The following is a 15,541-nucleotide window of genomic DNA, read 5'->3' as shown; positions in this document are numbered from 1 at the left end:
CTGTGTTGACATACATTTTTCTGTTAAATGCATGCATCAGGATTTTTCTCCTAAGAATAGCTGTTATTTTGCAAGGTGTAAACAATGTATTGTCAGTGAGCATATATATGTGCTTATTCATTTAAACTGCGCTAAGGATTTTACAGTCTGAATGAGAATGTGCGTAGTTACTTCAAACCCATCAAAACCACAGTAAATGGTTAGTACTGGAATATTTATTCACCAGATAGTAACAATTAAATTATTATGTAAAGTCAGTGAAATAACAGCAGAAGTTATTGTATTAAGGCCCACTTTGCAAGGAAACCAATGACAAGGAAGCAGTGAAACACACTAATAGATTATATGCTATAGCAATATATTGCCTTTTTATTGCTTTTCCACAGGCAGCAGATTCATGTATAGTTATTACTAGCTACATTATCTGCTAGTTTTCTATCAAAAAAGATTCAGTCTATTGAATCATTAATCCAATATTTATCATTCTTATTGAAAATCCACTAGTGTTAGCACTGTATAAAATATTGACTTAAATCTACTGGTTTTGCTAAAGATTAAAAACATATTAACCTAAAAAGCACAGTATTTCATAGGACATGTGAAACTATTCATTGTGGATGTTTGAAATGACAATATTTCTATGTTGTGTGAGGAATTATTTTTTTTTAAATCTTCACCATATAGTAAGTGACCAGTGCCATCCTGATTTAAAGATGCTGAATGTTCATCTAACTCATATTTGAAATTTTGATGTGTATTGCATTAGTTACTGAATATCAAGAATAAAATTTTTGCTCATACATAGAGTGTAAAATGGGATCTTTTGTAGCAGCACACGGCCTGTTTAGAATGATATAACAGGCGCTGAATGTTCACATATCAAACAAAATGCCATCTTTCTGTAGAAAAGAGGTGTCAAAAAGTTTCTTTGTACCTTTAACGCATGTGATTATGTAGTACAAAATGCAGAGTTTGTAAAATTTCTTGAATATACAGGCAAAAAATGAATAATTCAAAACAACTCATAAGTTCTACATTCTATTGTATCTTTTATAACGCAGGCAGAAGATAGCATTGTGTTCCCAGTAGAGCTGAATTTGCACAAGTTACACCTCTGAAAATGCCAGATGGTCTATGGTCTACTTTTGAGAGCTGTCACATATGTAAAGATTTGAAAAAAGAAAGACAGCTGAATGAGAGCAGTGGATCATTAAAGAGAGAGTGAGAGTCCCTGGGTATCACTGTGTTTTAAGAAGCATTGTGTCGTTCCCCATATTACACCTTTTTTTTTTTAAGATATACACAACCTTTAAAAAATAAGGTAAAAATATTTCTGTTTTAAACTGAGTGGTTGTGGCTTAATCTTAGAACTGTCAGTTTCTTTTGTTCTTTATGCTAGAATGCGGTCATATGGTTCCTAATTGGTTTCAAGTGTGTTTTAACCATAAGATTCAAGTCTCCCTAGTGCAAAATTATCAATAAAGTTAAAATAAATTTAAATTGAGATAACTAATCCATTTGGGGTTTTATTCCATTTTGATTTGACCTGCGTATCACATGTGAATACTGTAAAGCCAGTCAGCTAAAAAGTTGTATGTTAATGCTAAAAGACTGAAGTAAGAGTACTTTGGGAACAGGATTATTTAATAAAAAATTAAAAAAAAAAAAAAACCAACCACAGAACCCCCCACCAAAACCTCCCCAAACCCTTAGTAAAAATAATAATAAAAGCAAAAACATATAACTGTTTAGCTTCCCCAAGACTTTGCATTCAGCCATGGTTTGACAGAAGCACACCTAATTTTGAAGATTGAATTTTGGATCATTTGTCAAGTTATTGTATTGTAGCAAAACACCAAAAATATACAAAGAATTGTAAGCTGCTGCCGCCACCAATCTAGCTGGCTTAGAAAAGGTCGTAACTGTCAGTTTTAGAAACTTGTGTGTCCAGACATACAGAATTTTTAGTATAGTCTATTGCTTTTATTTATTGAGGAAGGTTAACCCCTCCCCGGTAATTCTAGGTTACTGGTACAACTGCAAAACTCCAGAGTTGGAAATCAAAGGCAGTGCAGTGTGAGGGAACATAGAATCATAGAATGGTTTGGGTTGGAAGGGACCTCAAAGATCATCTAGTTCCATCCCCCCTGCCATGGGCAGGGACACCCTCCACTAGACCAGGTTGCTCAAAGCCCCATCCAACCTGGTCTTAAACACTTCCAGGGATGGGGCATCCACAACCTATCTGGGCAACCTGTTCCAGTGCCTCACCACCCTCATAGTAAAGAATTTCTTCCTTATATCTAATCTAAATCTACGCTCCTTCAGTTTAAAGTCATTACTCTGTGTCCTGTCACTACATGCCCTTGTAAACGATCCCTCACCATCTTTCCTGTAGGCCCCCTTTGGGTACTGGAAGGCTGCTGTAAGGTGTCCCCAGTGCCTTCTCTTCTCCAGGCTGAACAACCCCAACTCTCTCAGCCTTTCTTCACAGGAGAGGTGCTCCAGCCCTCTGATCATCTTCGTGGCCCTCCTCTGGACTCACTTCAGCAACTCCATGTCTCTCCTGTACTGGGGCCCCCAGAGCTGGACGCAGTACTCCAGGTGGGGTCTCACAAGAGTGGAGTAGAGGGGCAGGGTCACCTCCCTCAACCTGCTGGTCATGCTTCTTTTGATGCATCCCAGGATACAGTTGGCTTTCTGGGCTGCAGGTGCACATTGCTGGGTCGTGTTGAGCTTCTCATCCACTAACACCCCAAGTCCTTCTCCTCAGGGCTGCTTTCAATTCATTCTCCACCCAGCCTGTAGTTGTGCTTGGGATTGCCCTGACCCATGTGCAGGACCTTGCATTTGGCCTTGTTGAACTTCACGTGGTTTGCATGGGCCCACTTCTGCAGCCTGTCAAGGTCCCCCTGGATGGCATCCCTTCCCTCCAGTGTGTTGACCACACCACAGAGCTTGATGTTGTTGGCCAGCCTGCTGAGGGTGCACTCGATCCCACTGTCCATGTCACTGACAAAGATGCTAAAGACCGCCAGTCCCAATACGAGCCCCTGAGGACCACCACTTGTTACTGGTCGCCACTTGGACATCAATCTGTTGACCACAACAATTTAAGTGTGACCATCCAGCCAATTCCTTATCCAACATGTGGTCCATCCATCAAATCCATGTCTCTTCAATTGAGAGACAAGGTTGTCATGTGGGACAGTGTCAAATGCTTTACACAAGTCCAGGTAGATGACGTCAGTTGCTCTTCCCTTATCCACTAATGCTGTAACCCCGTTGTAGAAGGCCACCAAGTTTATCTGGCACGATTTGCACTTAGTGAAGCCATATAGTGTCACAGATCACCTCCTTATTTTCCATATGTGTTACATCATTACATGGAATGTGAAAAACACTGTTCTGTCACAGTACCATTTACATTTGAGTGGGATAATGAAATAAAGCTATGGGGAGCTGTGGGTATGAACACTGCATTTTAGAGAGTAAAATTTTGATTTTATTTTTGACTGTGGGTGGGTCTACGTTGACTATTTTTAAAATGGAAGGAACACCTTTTGATTTTGAACAAAATTAGTTTTGCACATATGTGGAAAGATGACCTACACAAAGGGTTCCTGGGCATATACTTTTAACGAATCCAATTCTGGTAAGAGAAAACTCCCTAAAAATTTGGTTTTGAGCCTTTTCAAAAGTTTGGAAACGTTAACAGAATATATACTACAAATTGTATTCCAAAGTGAAGAAAGTGCCTTGCTCATGCCTCTGTTCATAGGTTTTGCAAACACTAATGCGAAATTGAAATGAGAAGCAGTTTCAATATTGCCAATGAAAAACTTTTTCGGCAACAGTTAGTTGTTGAGCTGTCAGAAGACATTGTGATCCTGCTCTATTGGCTTGGAGTTTCGCGAGCAGTTACTGCTGGTAATAGAAGGGAATGGTCTTTGTCTTCCCTGCAACATCTTTGGGGAGGCTAAAGCATAAGTGTGTTCCCCAGCCCTCCCTTTCTTTACTGCAACACAAAATTACCACTTTTATAAAGTAGGGTCAATCAGGGTTACTCTGACGTAGATAGAGGTGGGCAGTCTAGGGTATCTTCTTAAGATCTTAGTTGCTGTGACTAAAAATATCAAAAAGCAAGAAAAAATGAACCAGTTCATATTTAAACTGTTATGTAGAGTATCTCTTTTTCCCTGTGAACGTGACCGGGACTTAAACTTTAAGATTTATCTGAAGAAGTTTAGATTAAACAAGTTTATGATAGTTGGAGGAAGCAATCTAAGAATGGTATCAGTGTCCTTGATAAAAGGGTAGCATTGAGGGTTTCTTAGGCAAATTCAGAACTGAGAGTATTTTTAGTGACCATGTTGTTTTGTGTGTCCCAGTAGTATTTGTCCGAAAGTTTGATCACTGTACCTGAAGTGGAGATGTTTCTTTTAGAGGAAGCTGACTATAATTATCTATACATGTTGTTGTCTTGGACACAGTGTAATCTACATACAAAGCTATACTGTGAAATCATCTGAAAAGAGAGTGAACTGCAACACTGTTGTTCTTTACTGCAGGCACTGTCTAATCTCTCTTCAGTTGAGCGTTCAGTAGAATCTGGGCTTTTTCCTTGACATTAGATTTATAAATAGTTGAAGATTAGACTACCTGAAAACCGCTTTATGTCCAAGCATGATACAGTAGTGTTTTGATTAGGAGAGGTGATTGGGCTGATGCTTTTTGATTATGAAATCTTGTTGTGTTACTATGTGTATAGTTTTACTAGTTTTCAAAAGAAATCTGCATTTTTTTTCGAAATAAGAATCTTCAATTGGAAACCACTTTTTCATTATAAAACTTTACATAAAAAAAAGATCCTGCATATTTTTTCTTTAGATACAGACTTTAAATACATAGACAATGTATTTTCCAAGTTATTAAAAAATATGCTCCTTTACGATACAGTAGCTCAATGAAGAACGGTAACGTTTTGTGCCTTCTCATTAGAATGGGTTTATAATGTGTACCCTTGGAGCCTTAACTAGACCAGTGCAGATTCCTGCCCTGACAAGTTTTGTCGTCTTTTAACTTTGGCCATTTCAGTTTATTGCCATTAAAGCCCTATCTGGCCCATTATAGCCAATTTTAAAATTGTGATTCTGGATTGAGGAACATGGGCTGGGGGGGCAACACTCTGGTTTGCTATAGCTGTGCGGCGTTTGAATGCGTGTTCCTTCTGGTTACTGGATCACCTCCTCCACTAAACCAGATTTTGATTGGTTTTGTTCTTCCCAGCAATCAACGTATGTATGAATTTAAGCTCCAAATATTGTTCGTTACCTGGATACTCATTCTCTAATATACTGGTCCTTGGTGGCTGAATGTTGACGTACCCTACCATGTCACTCAGGTTATTTTCTGAAGACTGGCAGGTTGGTCAACCTGCAGCTTCACTTCTGTTACTGCAGTCTGTATCTTCTCTCCCATACCTTTTTCTCTTGTTCTGTTGCATTTCCCTCATTCTTCATCTGGCTCCCTTAACCCAAATTTGTCTCATTTTTGCTGCTTTTTCTCCCATTCTTGATTTTTTCCTTCTTCAAATTGCTTGCCTTATTCCGTCAATGTGATTCATGGAGCCTTGTGAACCTTCCATGCAGTGCCGAATGGGGAACCTAGGTCTCATGCAGACATGAAGCACTTGCTGAATACCTAATAGTTATTGTTAATCTAGAGATTTATTTTTTTTTTTCTTCCTGGTTTTGATAGGGGAATGTTAACTTTTCTGTCTGTTCTTTGATCAATAAGAGCAATGAAAATTGCCTTCGCAGTCTAGCCTCAAATGTTCAATTATCAGTTTACAATTTAAATTAACCCTTTCTTTCTTTCTTTCATTTTAAGCACAACCTCAACGTTTGCCTCAGCCGAATACTTCAGCACTGGAAAGAGGTGAGGAAGAAACTGGCAAAATCCAAAACGGCCATGTGGGTCTGAGTAATGGAAGTGGAATTCACAACGGAGTCAAGCATGCACCTGCAGACAACAGAAAACTTTCGGCTCCTGTTTCAGAAAAAATGCACAGAAAAATTCAGTCCACCTTGTCTGTCAACAGCAACAGCAGCAAGAAGAGTAAAATAAGCTCTGCGTTTTCTCAAAAGCCAGGTACTTCACCTGAAGGTAAGCAGAAATTCTTATTAAAAAACCCCAAACTGAATAAAGACTAGCAAAACCCCATTCTCGCTAATAATTACACAATCAACTGAAAATAATTGAAGAGCATGACTCATGCTCCAGAAGCAAATAGAAATCATTATGATAAAACACAAGTTACTTCCCCAAAGGAAAATATTAAGTATTTGAAGGAAATTGAAGCAATGGGAGATTTCTTGCTTTCAAACATTTGGCCAACATAGTCTGATAATGTTTTAGTCTCTCTAGTTAGTATCTTGAACTGACAGAAACTTCTGTCAACATTGTCACATATACACTAGAAAAAAAAAAATATTAAAGCACTAGTTCAAAGCATAGTAAATACTTAAATCCAGTAATGGCAGGCTCCATGAGGGTAGAGTTTGCTTTTGAAAATGTTCTGTTACCAGAAATTCTGACTAGCCGTGAGGTATGAACACTAGATAATAAAATTTGAGCCTGTGCTTCAGTGTTTAATGTGCCTTATGCTGTATTTGGGCTGTAAATAATTTGCATGAAAAAGCTTCATACTCCCTATGCACAGCTTAAATAAGCAAAAGTAAATAATTTCCCTGACGTTTTAGCTCTGTGTGAGTGTTTTCACTGCTTGCAATTACTCTAAAGGTCCCAGAGTTCCTGAGCCTCACCTCAATCCATTGCCTTCCCATTAGCACTAATACACTTGATGGGCTTTGCTCCCGCCCGTTACAAGAAGGGTGCAGAGGCTTTAGAAATTTTATTGGTTTGAGGCAGGATAGATGCGGCAGATTAAAAAAAAACCAAACCACTGGGTGGTGGGTACAGACACAGGTTCTTAGAGAAATGGGGAACGGTACTGTTCAGTGAAATGAGGGGGGTTCTCAGCCTAGATGAAAGGAAGAGGGATCAGAAGGACTGCACGTAGTGGCCTCAATGAAGCCTGCTGATGTCAGTGGAGTGACTTCTCTTGACTTCAGCTACTTCAGTCAAACCTACTGAGTGAATTTGTGTAGTAATACCATGAATAGCTCCTCTCATACTCTGCCATGGACTGGTCCCCCTTGCTGTGGTTTATTTTCGTATTTATCTTCAAGAACCTACTGTTATTTTTCTGTTGCACTTTCAGTTCTCTAACATTTCTTTCCAAAATCACAACTTCATACTTGCTATATTCCCCTTATCTCTTTCTGTTGTGTGAAATCCAGTTCACCCTCCAGCCCAATATTTCTCTTATGTATCAACACACAGTAGATTGAGACCTAGATCTGTTCGCATGACTGGTACAAAGCGCAGGCCTCTGAATTTAGGAAATTCAAGCTCTGAAAAAGAAATTATGGAGTTCTAAAGAGATGGTGCCTGTCCTATTCATGCCCTTATACAATTATTTATGGCAAGCACTTCATTTTTTCTTCTAAAATTATATTGGAATAAATACAGTCAGTGGGTTTTTTGTTTGTTTTTAATAACCTTGGATATAGCTGTAAGTTCTGATGTCTGTTTTTAATATCCAAGACATGATTGTGTTAGTTGCCTGAAACTGCCAATATACATTTTTTTATATAAAGTCAGAAATGTTGATTTTTTTTTTAAAGGTATGTTTGATTAGAATATAGATAATTACATTGTGTTGTCACACTGTCTAGCTCATATAGCTTGACCCACACTGCTAATACCTGCTGCTCTAAGTTTTCTGTTAACCAGTCTGAGTGAAGCACAAGTTTATTGTGCAATGATTAAAGTATATCATGGTATTTGTGTCTACACGTCTACATGCACACATGTACAAGCCTTCTGACAGTTTCTTCAGCTTTTCAGTAATTTACCCTAACTATAGGCTATAAGTAATATTCTTATCAAGTTGTTACCTTGCAGGAAGTATAATTTGTTCTATCATCCATCAGTTTTTTGATAAGATACATAATCAGAGACTCTGGCAATGGTCAGCTGAAATACCTAAAATAACACAAAGAAGAGATGGCTATTTAAGGAAAAATGATTTATCCCTAACTTAAAAATAATTGTGTTCATGAATTTAAGAAATCTTAATCCCTTACGACTATTTTTAGAAGGCTACACTTAAAAAGCTTGATATAATTAGTCAGGTTATTTGTTCAAAGGAGTTTAATTGCATTTAAACCATCAATATATACTTGATGAATACATCTCACTATACAAAACCGGAGGAGTGCACTAGTAAGTCCTGTGACTGAGGATTGCATAGACGCTCTTTCAAAATGGTATACACAAATTAATTTGAATCTAACTTCTACAGCTTCTTTGTATTATGAATCATACTATTGTTGGCAAAGAGGTATTCTTCTGAGCAGTTGTTTCTTCTGATCCAATGACATTTCTGTAGAAACTACTGAAAAGCTTTACAGTAAGATGGAAAATATAGGAAACTATTGGAAATTATTTGCAACATTGCTTAACTGCTTGGCTTTGCTTTAACTTGTACCATGTTAACCTCATAAGCCATTGGTTACTGCTGAAGAACTGCTGCGTTTGAGTTTACTTGAAGGTGTGCATTTGTGTTTGTACACTTCTATACAGTGTAATAATATAATTTCTATGCAGTTTTTTTATGTAATCTTATGTAGAAAGAGACAAAATATATTAATTTTTGTACTGTGAGTATTGAATAATCAATCACCTGAATTAACACAGCTCCTGCAATTTACTATCATGTCCAGATAACTTCAGTAGAGAGAATGCTTTCAGATATTCCAATTTACTTTAATTTTGCTATTCCTTATGTACGACCTTGGATTTTATAATGTAATTTATAGTGATTATTTTTTTTAAACCTGAAAATACATGACACCTATTTTTACTTCATCTGCCTTGTGTTCCAACTTGAGTGCTCTACTCTGTTGCCAGTCAGGAGAATAACTGGTTTTGTTAAGTGAAACAAAGTGGCCACACAAAAGAAATAGAGTATGTCCTCAGAGGGAAGAAAAGTGAAAATTCTGGTTATCAAGTTGAGTTTAGACTATAGGAAAGAGAAAATATTTTTCACTCTTTCTTATTCCTTCCCAAAAGCGGCATTCTTCTTGTATCTTCTTAAAAGACAAGATATGAATATTTCTGGAGCACCACACCTGTTTGTAATGCAAAATAAGTCCAGCTCTAGTAGTTATTTTGCTCTAGAACATCTTATCTATTGACAGAACAGAAAACCTGGTAGTGCTTGAAGCAGGGTAGAATCAAGAAACATCCAGATTTGCCACCTATCCTGCACGGGAGCATATTTGGGCTTGGGCTTATTTAAAAGGCTAGCAAATGCAGCATGCTGTGTCATATCCTGCAGACTTCACTACATATACCAGAAAGCTAAATGAAGGCCAGTGTTATTTTGCCCAGGATATCACATCTTCCCATAAAGAAGGTCAGTACTGCTCCTGTTGGTCTCCAAAGTACTAGACAGCCCTAACACAAGCTATAAAGCCCCCCCACCCCCCACTCCACCAAAATTCCCCCACCATAGGTAAAAACTCTTTTATTAATTGTTCCAGCCGCAAACTCCACTTGTGCTGTAGATCGCATCTTGTGAGCTTTCGGCATTGAAGTTGCGTTGGAAGTGCTTAAAATGTAACAGACATTTTGGTAGTGGTAGCATAAAAGCTTTAAAATCTGCCTTTTGAAACGAGCTTGGAGTGTATGGAGTCACATTGGCACTCCAGAATATGCTGTTTAGAAACACTTTCACATCCAGTGAGGCTTAGGAGGGTGTGAGTGCACTCACCAGCTCTGCTCTTCCTCTGCATCTATTATTAATCCATATTGTCCCTGAAGAAATCTTACTCAGCCCCATAACTTACCCTACAAGAAAACAAAGGAATTAGGAAATCGTAGGAGTGTCTCTCTTAAAAAGCAGTTTTTAAACACTATTTCAGTTCTAAAGATTTTTCACAAGGACTGAATAGGTTTCAGCACATATTGGGAGGAAGAGGTTTTTTTAGTCAAAGAAATTTTAATAATATTTTAAATTATTGATGTCAGAGGTGTCACAGTTCCTCCAAAACTCTGGTCGGTAGACCACTTGCAAAGAGAATTGTCACTCTCTTGCACCTGTCGTGTACTGCAGAGAAACACCTTGGAAACCTGAAAAAAGCAATTGTAAATGAGTAAAAAGAAGGCAATCTAGCTGCTGTGTTTGGAAGCAGAGATACCTGTCCAAAGCGACTTAAAGAAGGGAGGAGATCTAAAGGAGACAGCAAAGAGGCTGCTGAACAGTAAATCTAGATGTTAGGAAATGAAGAAAAACAGGTAACTGAATACTTACATATGTGTATCAGACTAGTGGAAGGTAAGTAATAACGATATACCCAGGGTTGGAGGAGGAAAGGGAAAAAGAAAGTGGGCAATGGGAGGGATGGAAGATAATTAAGGGGGTGGAGGCGGCAAAATGAAGTAGGCACTAATTATTTTGTAAAGTCCAAACAAAGTTTTCCTACCAAAACCTTATGAAGCTTGATGTTATGCATTTTTTAAAGTAAAGCAATTGTTTATAAAGAGTTAATGATGGAGAGGGGGAATACAAGTTTTAATTCGGTTTTGAAATGGAACTCTTGTTTGTGGTCAAGTTGCCATGACCTTGCAAGTTACTACGTTTGTCAGGGTAGTTCCCACAACTCCAATAACTTGTGATAATTTCAGTTTAGGGTGATACTTCACCTACTCAAAAGGCTGAGAGCATGCACAATTGCTGTATACATCTGGAAATGGTAGCTTGTTAAACTATGGTGAGTGGATCCTGAACCTCCCTCCTGTATGTACAGTGAGATCTTCACTTTATTCCTTCCCAGGCTCTCAAAACCAGAGAGGCACTAGAAGGCATCTTCTTTCCAAGGATTTTTTTCAAGATAGGTCTTAGGTAGTGTAATAAGTCTAGATGCAGGAGTGAGGTAGATAAAGAAGGCCTGCGGCACGGGGTGAGGCTCTGGGGAGAGGCAGGCAATGTTGTAGGCTTGCTGCCAGATTTAAGTTACCACTCATGGTTTTCCAGGAGCAAGGCCTGAAGCAACTTCCCTCAACTTTCTGGATTGCGTATCTGGTGCTGCTGAGCTTAGAGATATGGTGAAAAATCTCACCCAACGTGTGGGTTTTTTTTTTTTAAATCCAGTGTTTAAAATTCAACATTTCAGGGTGCACTTGAATTACACTTTTTTTCCCCCCTTCTTTTTAGTATAATGCAACTTCATCTGTTCTAGGTGTTGAATCCAAGCACGGGATTGGTGAGCAGTATTTAACTCACGCTGCTGACTACATTGATTTATTCGAGTATCCCAAGTGATATTGATGGCTTAACTGAAGGCCAAACAACTCCACCAAACAGCCTGTGTGTTAAGCCAGGGCCTTAAGAACCACTAAGTGCATATACATGGAAAGTAGTGAGTAGTTCTCTTAGCAGGGTAGCAGCCCTGTATTTCAAGTAGGAGCATCTTTCTTTGGTTTATATAATTTTGTATAAACTGAAAAATAGTTTTCAGTCAACTTTCCTTTTGGGCATATGATTTTGAATAGTATTTTTTAATTATTTTTTTTCCTCTTGAGTGTCACAAGAGCAGCAGTAACTTTTCTTTTATATACTGTTCTGTCATTGGATTAGTATTATTTACTGAAGTTCGGTATGAGTGCCCATTATACCATGAATAGCCTAACATTGCAGAAATATCTGCTGACTGCCTCTCTCTCTTTTTTTTTGTTTTTAAACATACATACACTTCTAAAATCCATTTCATAGCATTAAGTAGCATTTAGGCAGCTACTTGGTATCCTAAAAATCTCTCTACTTGGGCCAAAAAATTCCATTGTTACCTTTTAGAATTTGATGCAAAGTAGATTTGTGTCTGAGCATGAAGTGCTAAACAGAGGTTTTGTTAGACAAGGTTGTATCGGAACACAGTTGTCAATCAGGCAGTGGGTAAATAACATTATCATGGTCAAACTGGTGATTTTTAAGACAGGATTTTGAAGAGTGGTGTGTTTTAAGCATGGTGTGTATTTTTATTTGCATAGAAGTCTTGGGAGGTGATTTAGATGTTGTGTAGCATAAGCGAGTGGAAAACAGGGCCTGTAATGAAAGAAGGTCTTCCCACAGTATCCGTTTTATAAGGTTATGGTATAGCTAACGCCTAACTACTCTCAGTATGTGCAGTGATGGGCAATGGGAATGAAAGCTGGAGATTCTAAGGAAGCCTTAGATATTGTAAATTGGCACATTTCTTAGGATATTTGTATGTTTGAAAACGAGATCATTTTTCTCCTGAGGCTATATCTGTATCGAGAGTTTAGAATGTAAGCTTAGATGAAAGTTTCCATGTGGTTTGCAGTGTAATTTGCCTGTTCAGGCAACGTTTTAATTTTCTTGATCAATAGAGATGATCGTTTTCTATTTTAAAATGCTGAAATATCATGTATACTATGCTGTGTAACTGTATTTTCCCCTGTCTAAATAAACATAGCTCTGTTATGTACGGATAACTATACTTCATGCAGCAGATCCGTTTGTCCTTTCTGCATTTCTTATTTTTCCTTGAGCATTTTCCTGGGTGCAGTGAGTTTTCTAGAAGGTAGCAGAGGCTGTGCACAAGCCCCGTACGCTGCAGGAGCGATGGTGTGATGGCGTGCGTGCCGCTGCTTGGTATGGTTACGCCCCACCTCTGTGTAATGCACACCTTTAAGAAACTTGTGCCGGGGTGATTTCTCTTTGTCTTGCCGTGCCGCTCTGGCCGTGGGCTGTCTCCGCCGTCGGCACCGCGTGTTCATGCCCGCCGCTGCCGGCTCCATGCTGCCCACCGGCGGGACGCCTGTAGCACCTGCTGGGGCTTCTGTTCAGGGCTCTGCGGGGGCCCAGAGTAAACCCCCGCTGAGGACCTCAGCTGCCACTTTGATTGCGGTTTTGCCCTTTTTGATTCTCGCTGTGAGGCAGCGGAGTGCCTGGAGATTTGTTTTGAGTTGTCGGAACTCGGTGAATGTAGTTAGTAAGAAGCTGGCCAAGGTCACCATCCTGTAAGTGAGCTTATTTACCATTGCAGACGTGAAAACCTTTTATCATATGTGACCTGCCTGCTTGGTATGAAAGCTTATTGGGTCAGTTTGTGGCAGGTTAGTGTCAAACATTACAAAAGCAGCGCAGATCAGCCTGCACGTGTGTTTTCTCTGTACGTTTTTCAGTTTAACTTCTGCATCCCTTGTACAGTTTCGATGGTCGATAGTTCTCGTAAAAGTCTATTTCTTAAGTAGAGCCACACCTTTTCATAAAAATGAAGAGGAGGTGATAAAAGGAAAGTTGAAATAAAAGAAATATATTTTTCAGTATTTAAAAGGAATTGGATATCAGGGTAATATCTATATGCAAAGATTTTAGGAATAAAAAATGGTGTGCAAGTTCAAATGTTTTAAGACATGGACAAAAATTAAAGTTGTTTTATTGTTGATATTATTTCTTTTCCTTAAATGAGCATAGCTGTTACAACTGGGATAAGGTATAGAGTAGGGCCCTCTGGGCTTTGAATAACAACATGTAAACAGTTTTAAGGGATTTTAGGCTATTTCTTGTCTGGGTATTGTCTGTGGTAACATTTATAACCCAGTTAAAGTAGATGTTACATGCACTGTATACACTCTTCAGTTAAATTAACACAAATTAGCTGGATGTGCATGTGTGGTGTAAGCAGCAAAAACTTGGACGAATTGGTTGAGTTTCTATTTGTCTTGGCATTGTTTAACAGTTTTGATGAAGTTCCCTAACAAATCTGTAACTTTTGGGGATGTGCCAAAGGACTAAGGAAACAGCTTTACTTACACAGCTATTTAAAAATGACCCTTTTAACTTCAGGTCTAACTTTCATCCCAGGCAAAATGAAAGGATAATTGAAGATGAGCTTTTGTGTCTGAAAGCTCATCTTTTTTCCCCAACTGTGAGTTGATCTAATAAGATACACTATCACTGCCTACAGACCAAGCCTATCATAATTTATGCCATTCAGCAAAGCTTTGGGGAGCTTGGGTTATAGTCAACAAATGTGATACTGTGTTTTGATGAAATAAATGCATCTGATAAAAGAACTAAGGCAGATGTACTGTTCTGTTTAGGTTTTTTTTTTTATAAAGTATACCTCTGTACAGTGTTTGACACCCCACATCCTCACTTTTGTGTAGTGCCAACCCGTTGTGCTGCATTTAAGACAAGAGGAAATGGCCTCAAGTTGCACCAGGGGAGGTTTAGATTGGATGGTAGGAAAAATTAGGAAAAATTTCTTCACCAAGAGGGTTGTCAATCATTGGAACAGGCTGCCCCAGGGAAGTGGTTGAGTCACCATCCCTGGAGGTATTTAAAAGACATGTAGATGCGGTGCTTAGGGACATGGTTTAGTGGTTGGACTTGGCAGTGTTAGGTTAATAGTTGGACTTGGTGATCTTAAAGGTCTTTTCCAACCAAAACAATTCTATGATTCTATGATTTCTACATTAATTAGGGAAAAGTGTAATAGAAGAATTGAAAAGCAACGGAAATTTGAGACTGGTGCGGTGTAGGGTGAAAGTCTGAAGGAAAAGCTCATCTTCATTAATAGTGGGCTTATGTAATGAGACATAGGCTAATTTCTTCCTCTCTGTGAAAGTATTTAATGAAAACCTAAACCCCAAGGAACTTGGGAGTTGTAAAGACATACCCCTAATTCTTAATTGCATTAGCATATCTAATGGCAATAGAAGAATGAGAAAACCTCTAATTCTCAAACAACAACAACAACAAAAACCCCAAAAAACCAAAAAAGATAATTTTAAGCTAGCCTCACTTTGCAGTAATATAGTGTAATAGCCGATATTGCTATATCAATTCTTTATCAGAAAAGACTAAAATATATTCAAAGTTTCCAGAAAACATGTTGAGAGACATTAAGATCATCAAATTTACTTTTTTTTCCAAATCCTTCCCAAATATTTAAATTCAGTTTAGTTCCAGTTGGATTAATGTGTTCCACTACTCACTCATCTGCAAAAACTATTAGAATTTTGATGTGGTAAGGTCAAAGAGTGGAAGTTAAGTATAGTCTTTATTCTTAACATATTAAAATAGTTTTGAAATTTGAAATAATCTGTAATTTAAAATAGTCTCTTTGGTCTTGGAAGCAGGAAAGAATTATTAGGAAATCTTGTGCAAGCAGTGAGATATATTTTAGTGGTCTCCAATATGGTAATGAAAAACCTGAGGTCATCTCTTTTGGAGTGAGTTTTATACAGCATCTTCTTCGTGGCTGGATTCCACTGATCATGACACCCTGCAACAGCAACCAAAGGAAGTGGGTTTTAGCTGTATAATTTTTTCTATGGAACTGACAGGTTGCTGTAGTACTAGAGAAGGATGTGTGAGTTT

At 38.3% G+C, this 15,541-nt stretch overlaps 1 protein-coding gene across 6 annotated transcripts in view; it reads left to right on the top strand.

The window, feature by feature from the left end:
- MDFIC (MyoD family inhibitor domain containing) overlaps positions 1-15,541 on the top strand; it is a 54,571-nt gene that overhangs the window by 32,264 nt on the left and 6,766 nt on the right. For all 6 annotated transcript variants that reach the window (XM_075743938.1, XM_075743961.1, XM_075743947.1 and 3 more), the window contains one exon: positions 5,893-6,168. In XM_075743938.1, the coding sequence (XP_075600053.1) occupies positions 5,893-6,168 (276 nt within the window). The remainder of the gene's footprint in view (positions 1-5,892; positions 6,169-15,541) is intronic.

This window comes from Balearica regulorum, chromosome 1 (genome assembly GCF_011004875.1).
Source record: "Balearica regulorum gibbericeps isolate bBalReg1 chromosome 1, bBalReg1.pri, whole genome shotgun sequence".
NCBI lineage: Eukaryota > Metazoa > Chordata > Aves > Gruiformes > Gruidae > Balearica > Balearica regulorum.
The sequence above is the reverse complement of the archived record's forward strand: the minus strand, read 5'-3'. Positions and strand labels throughout refer to the sequence as shown.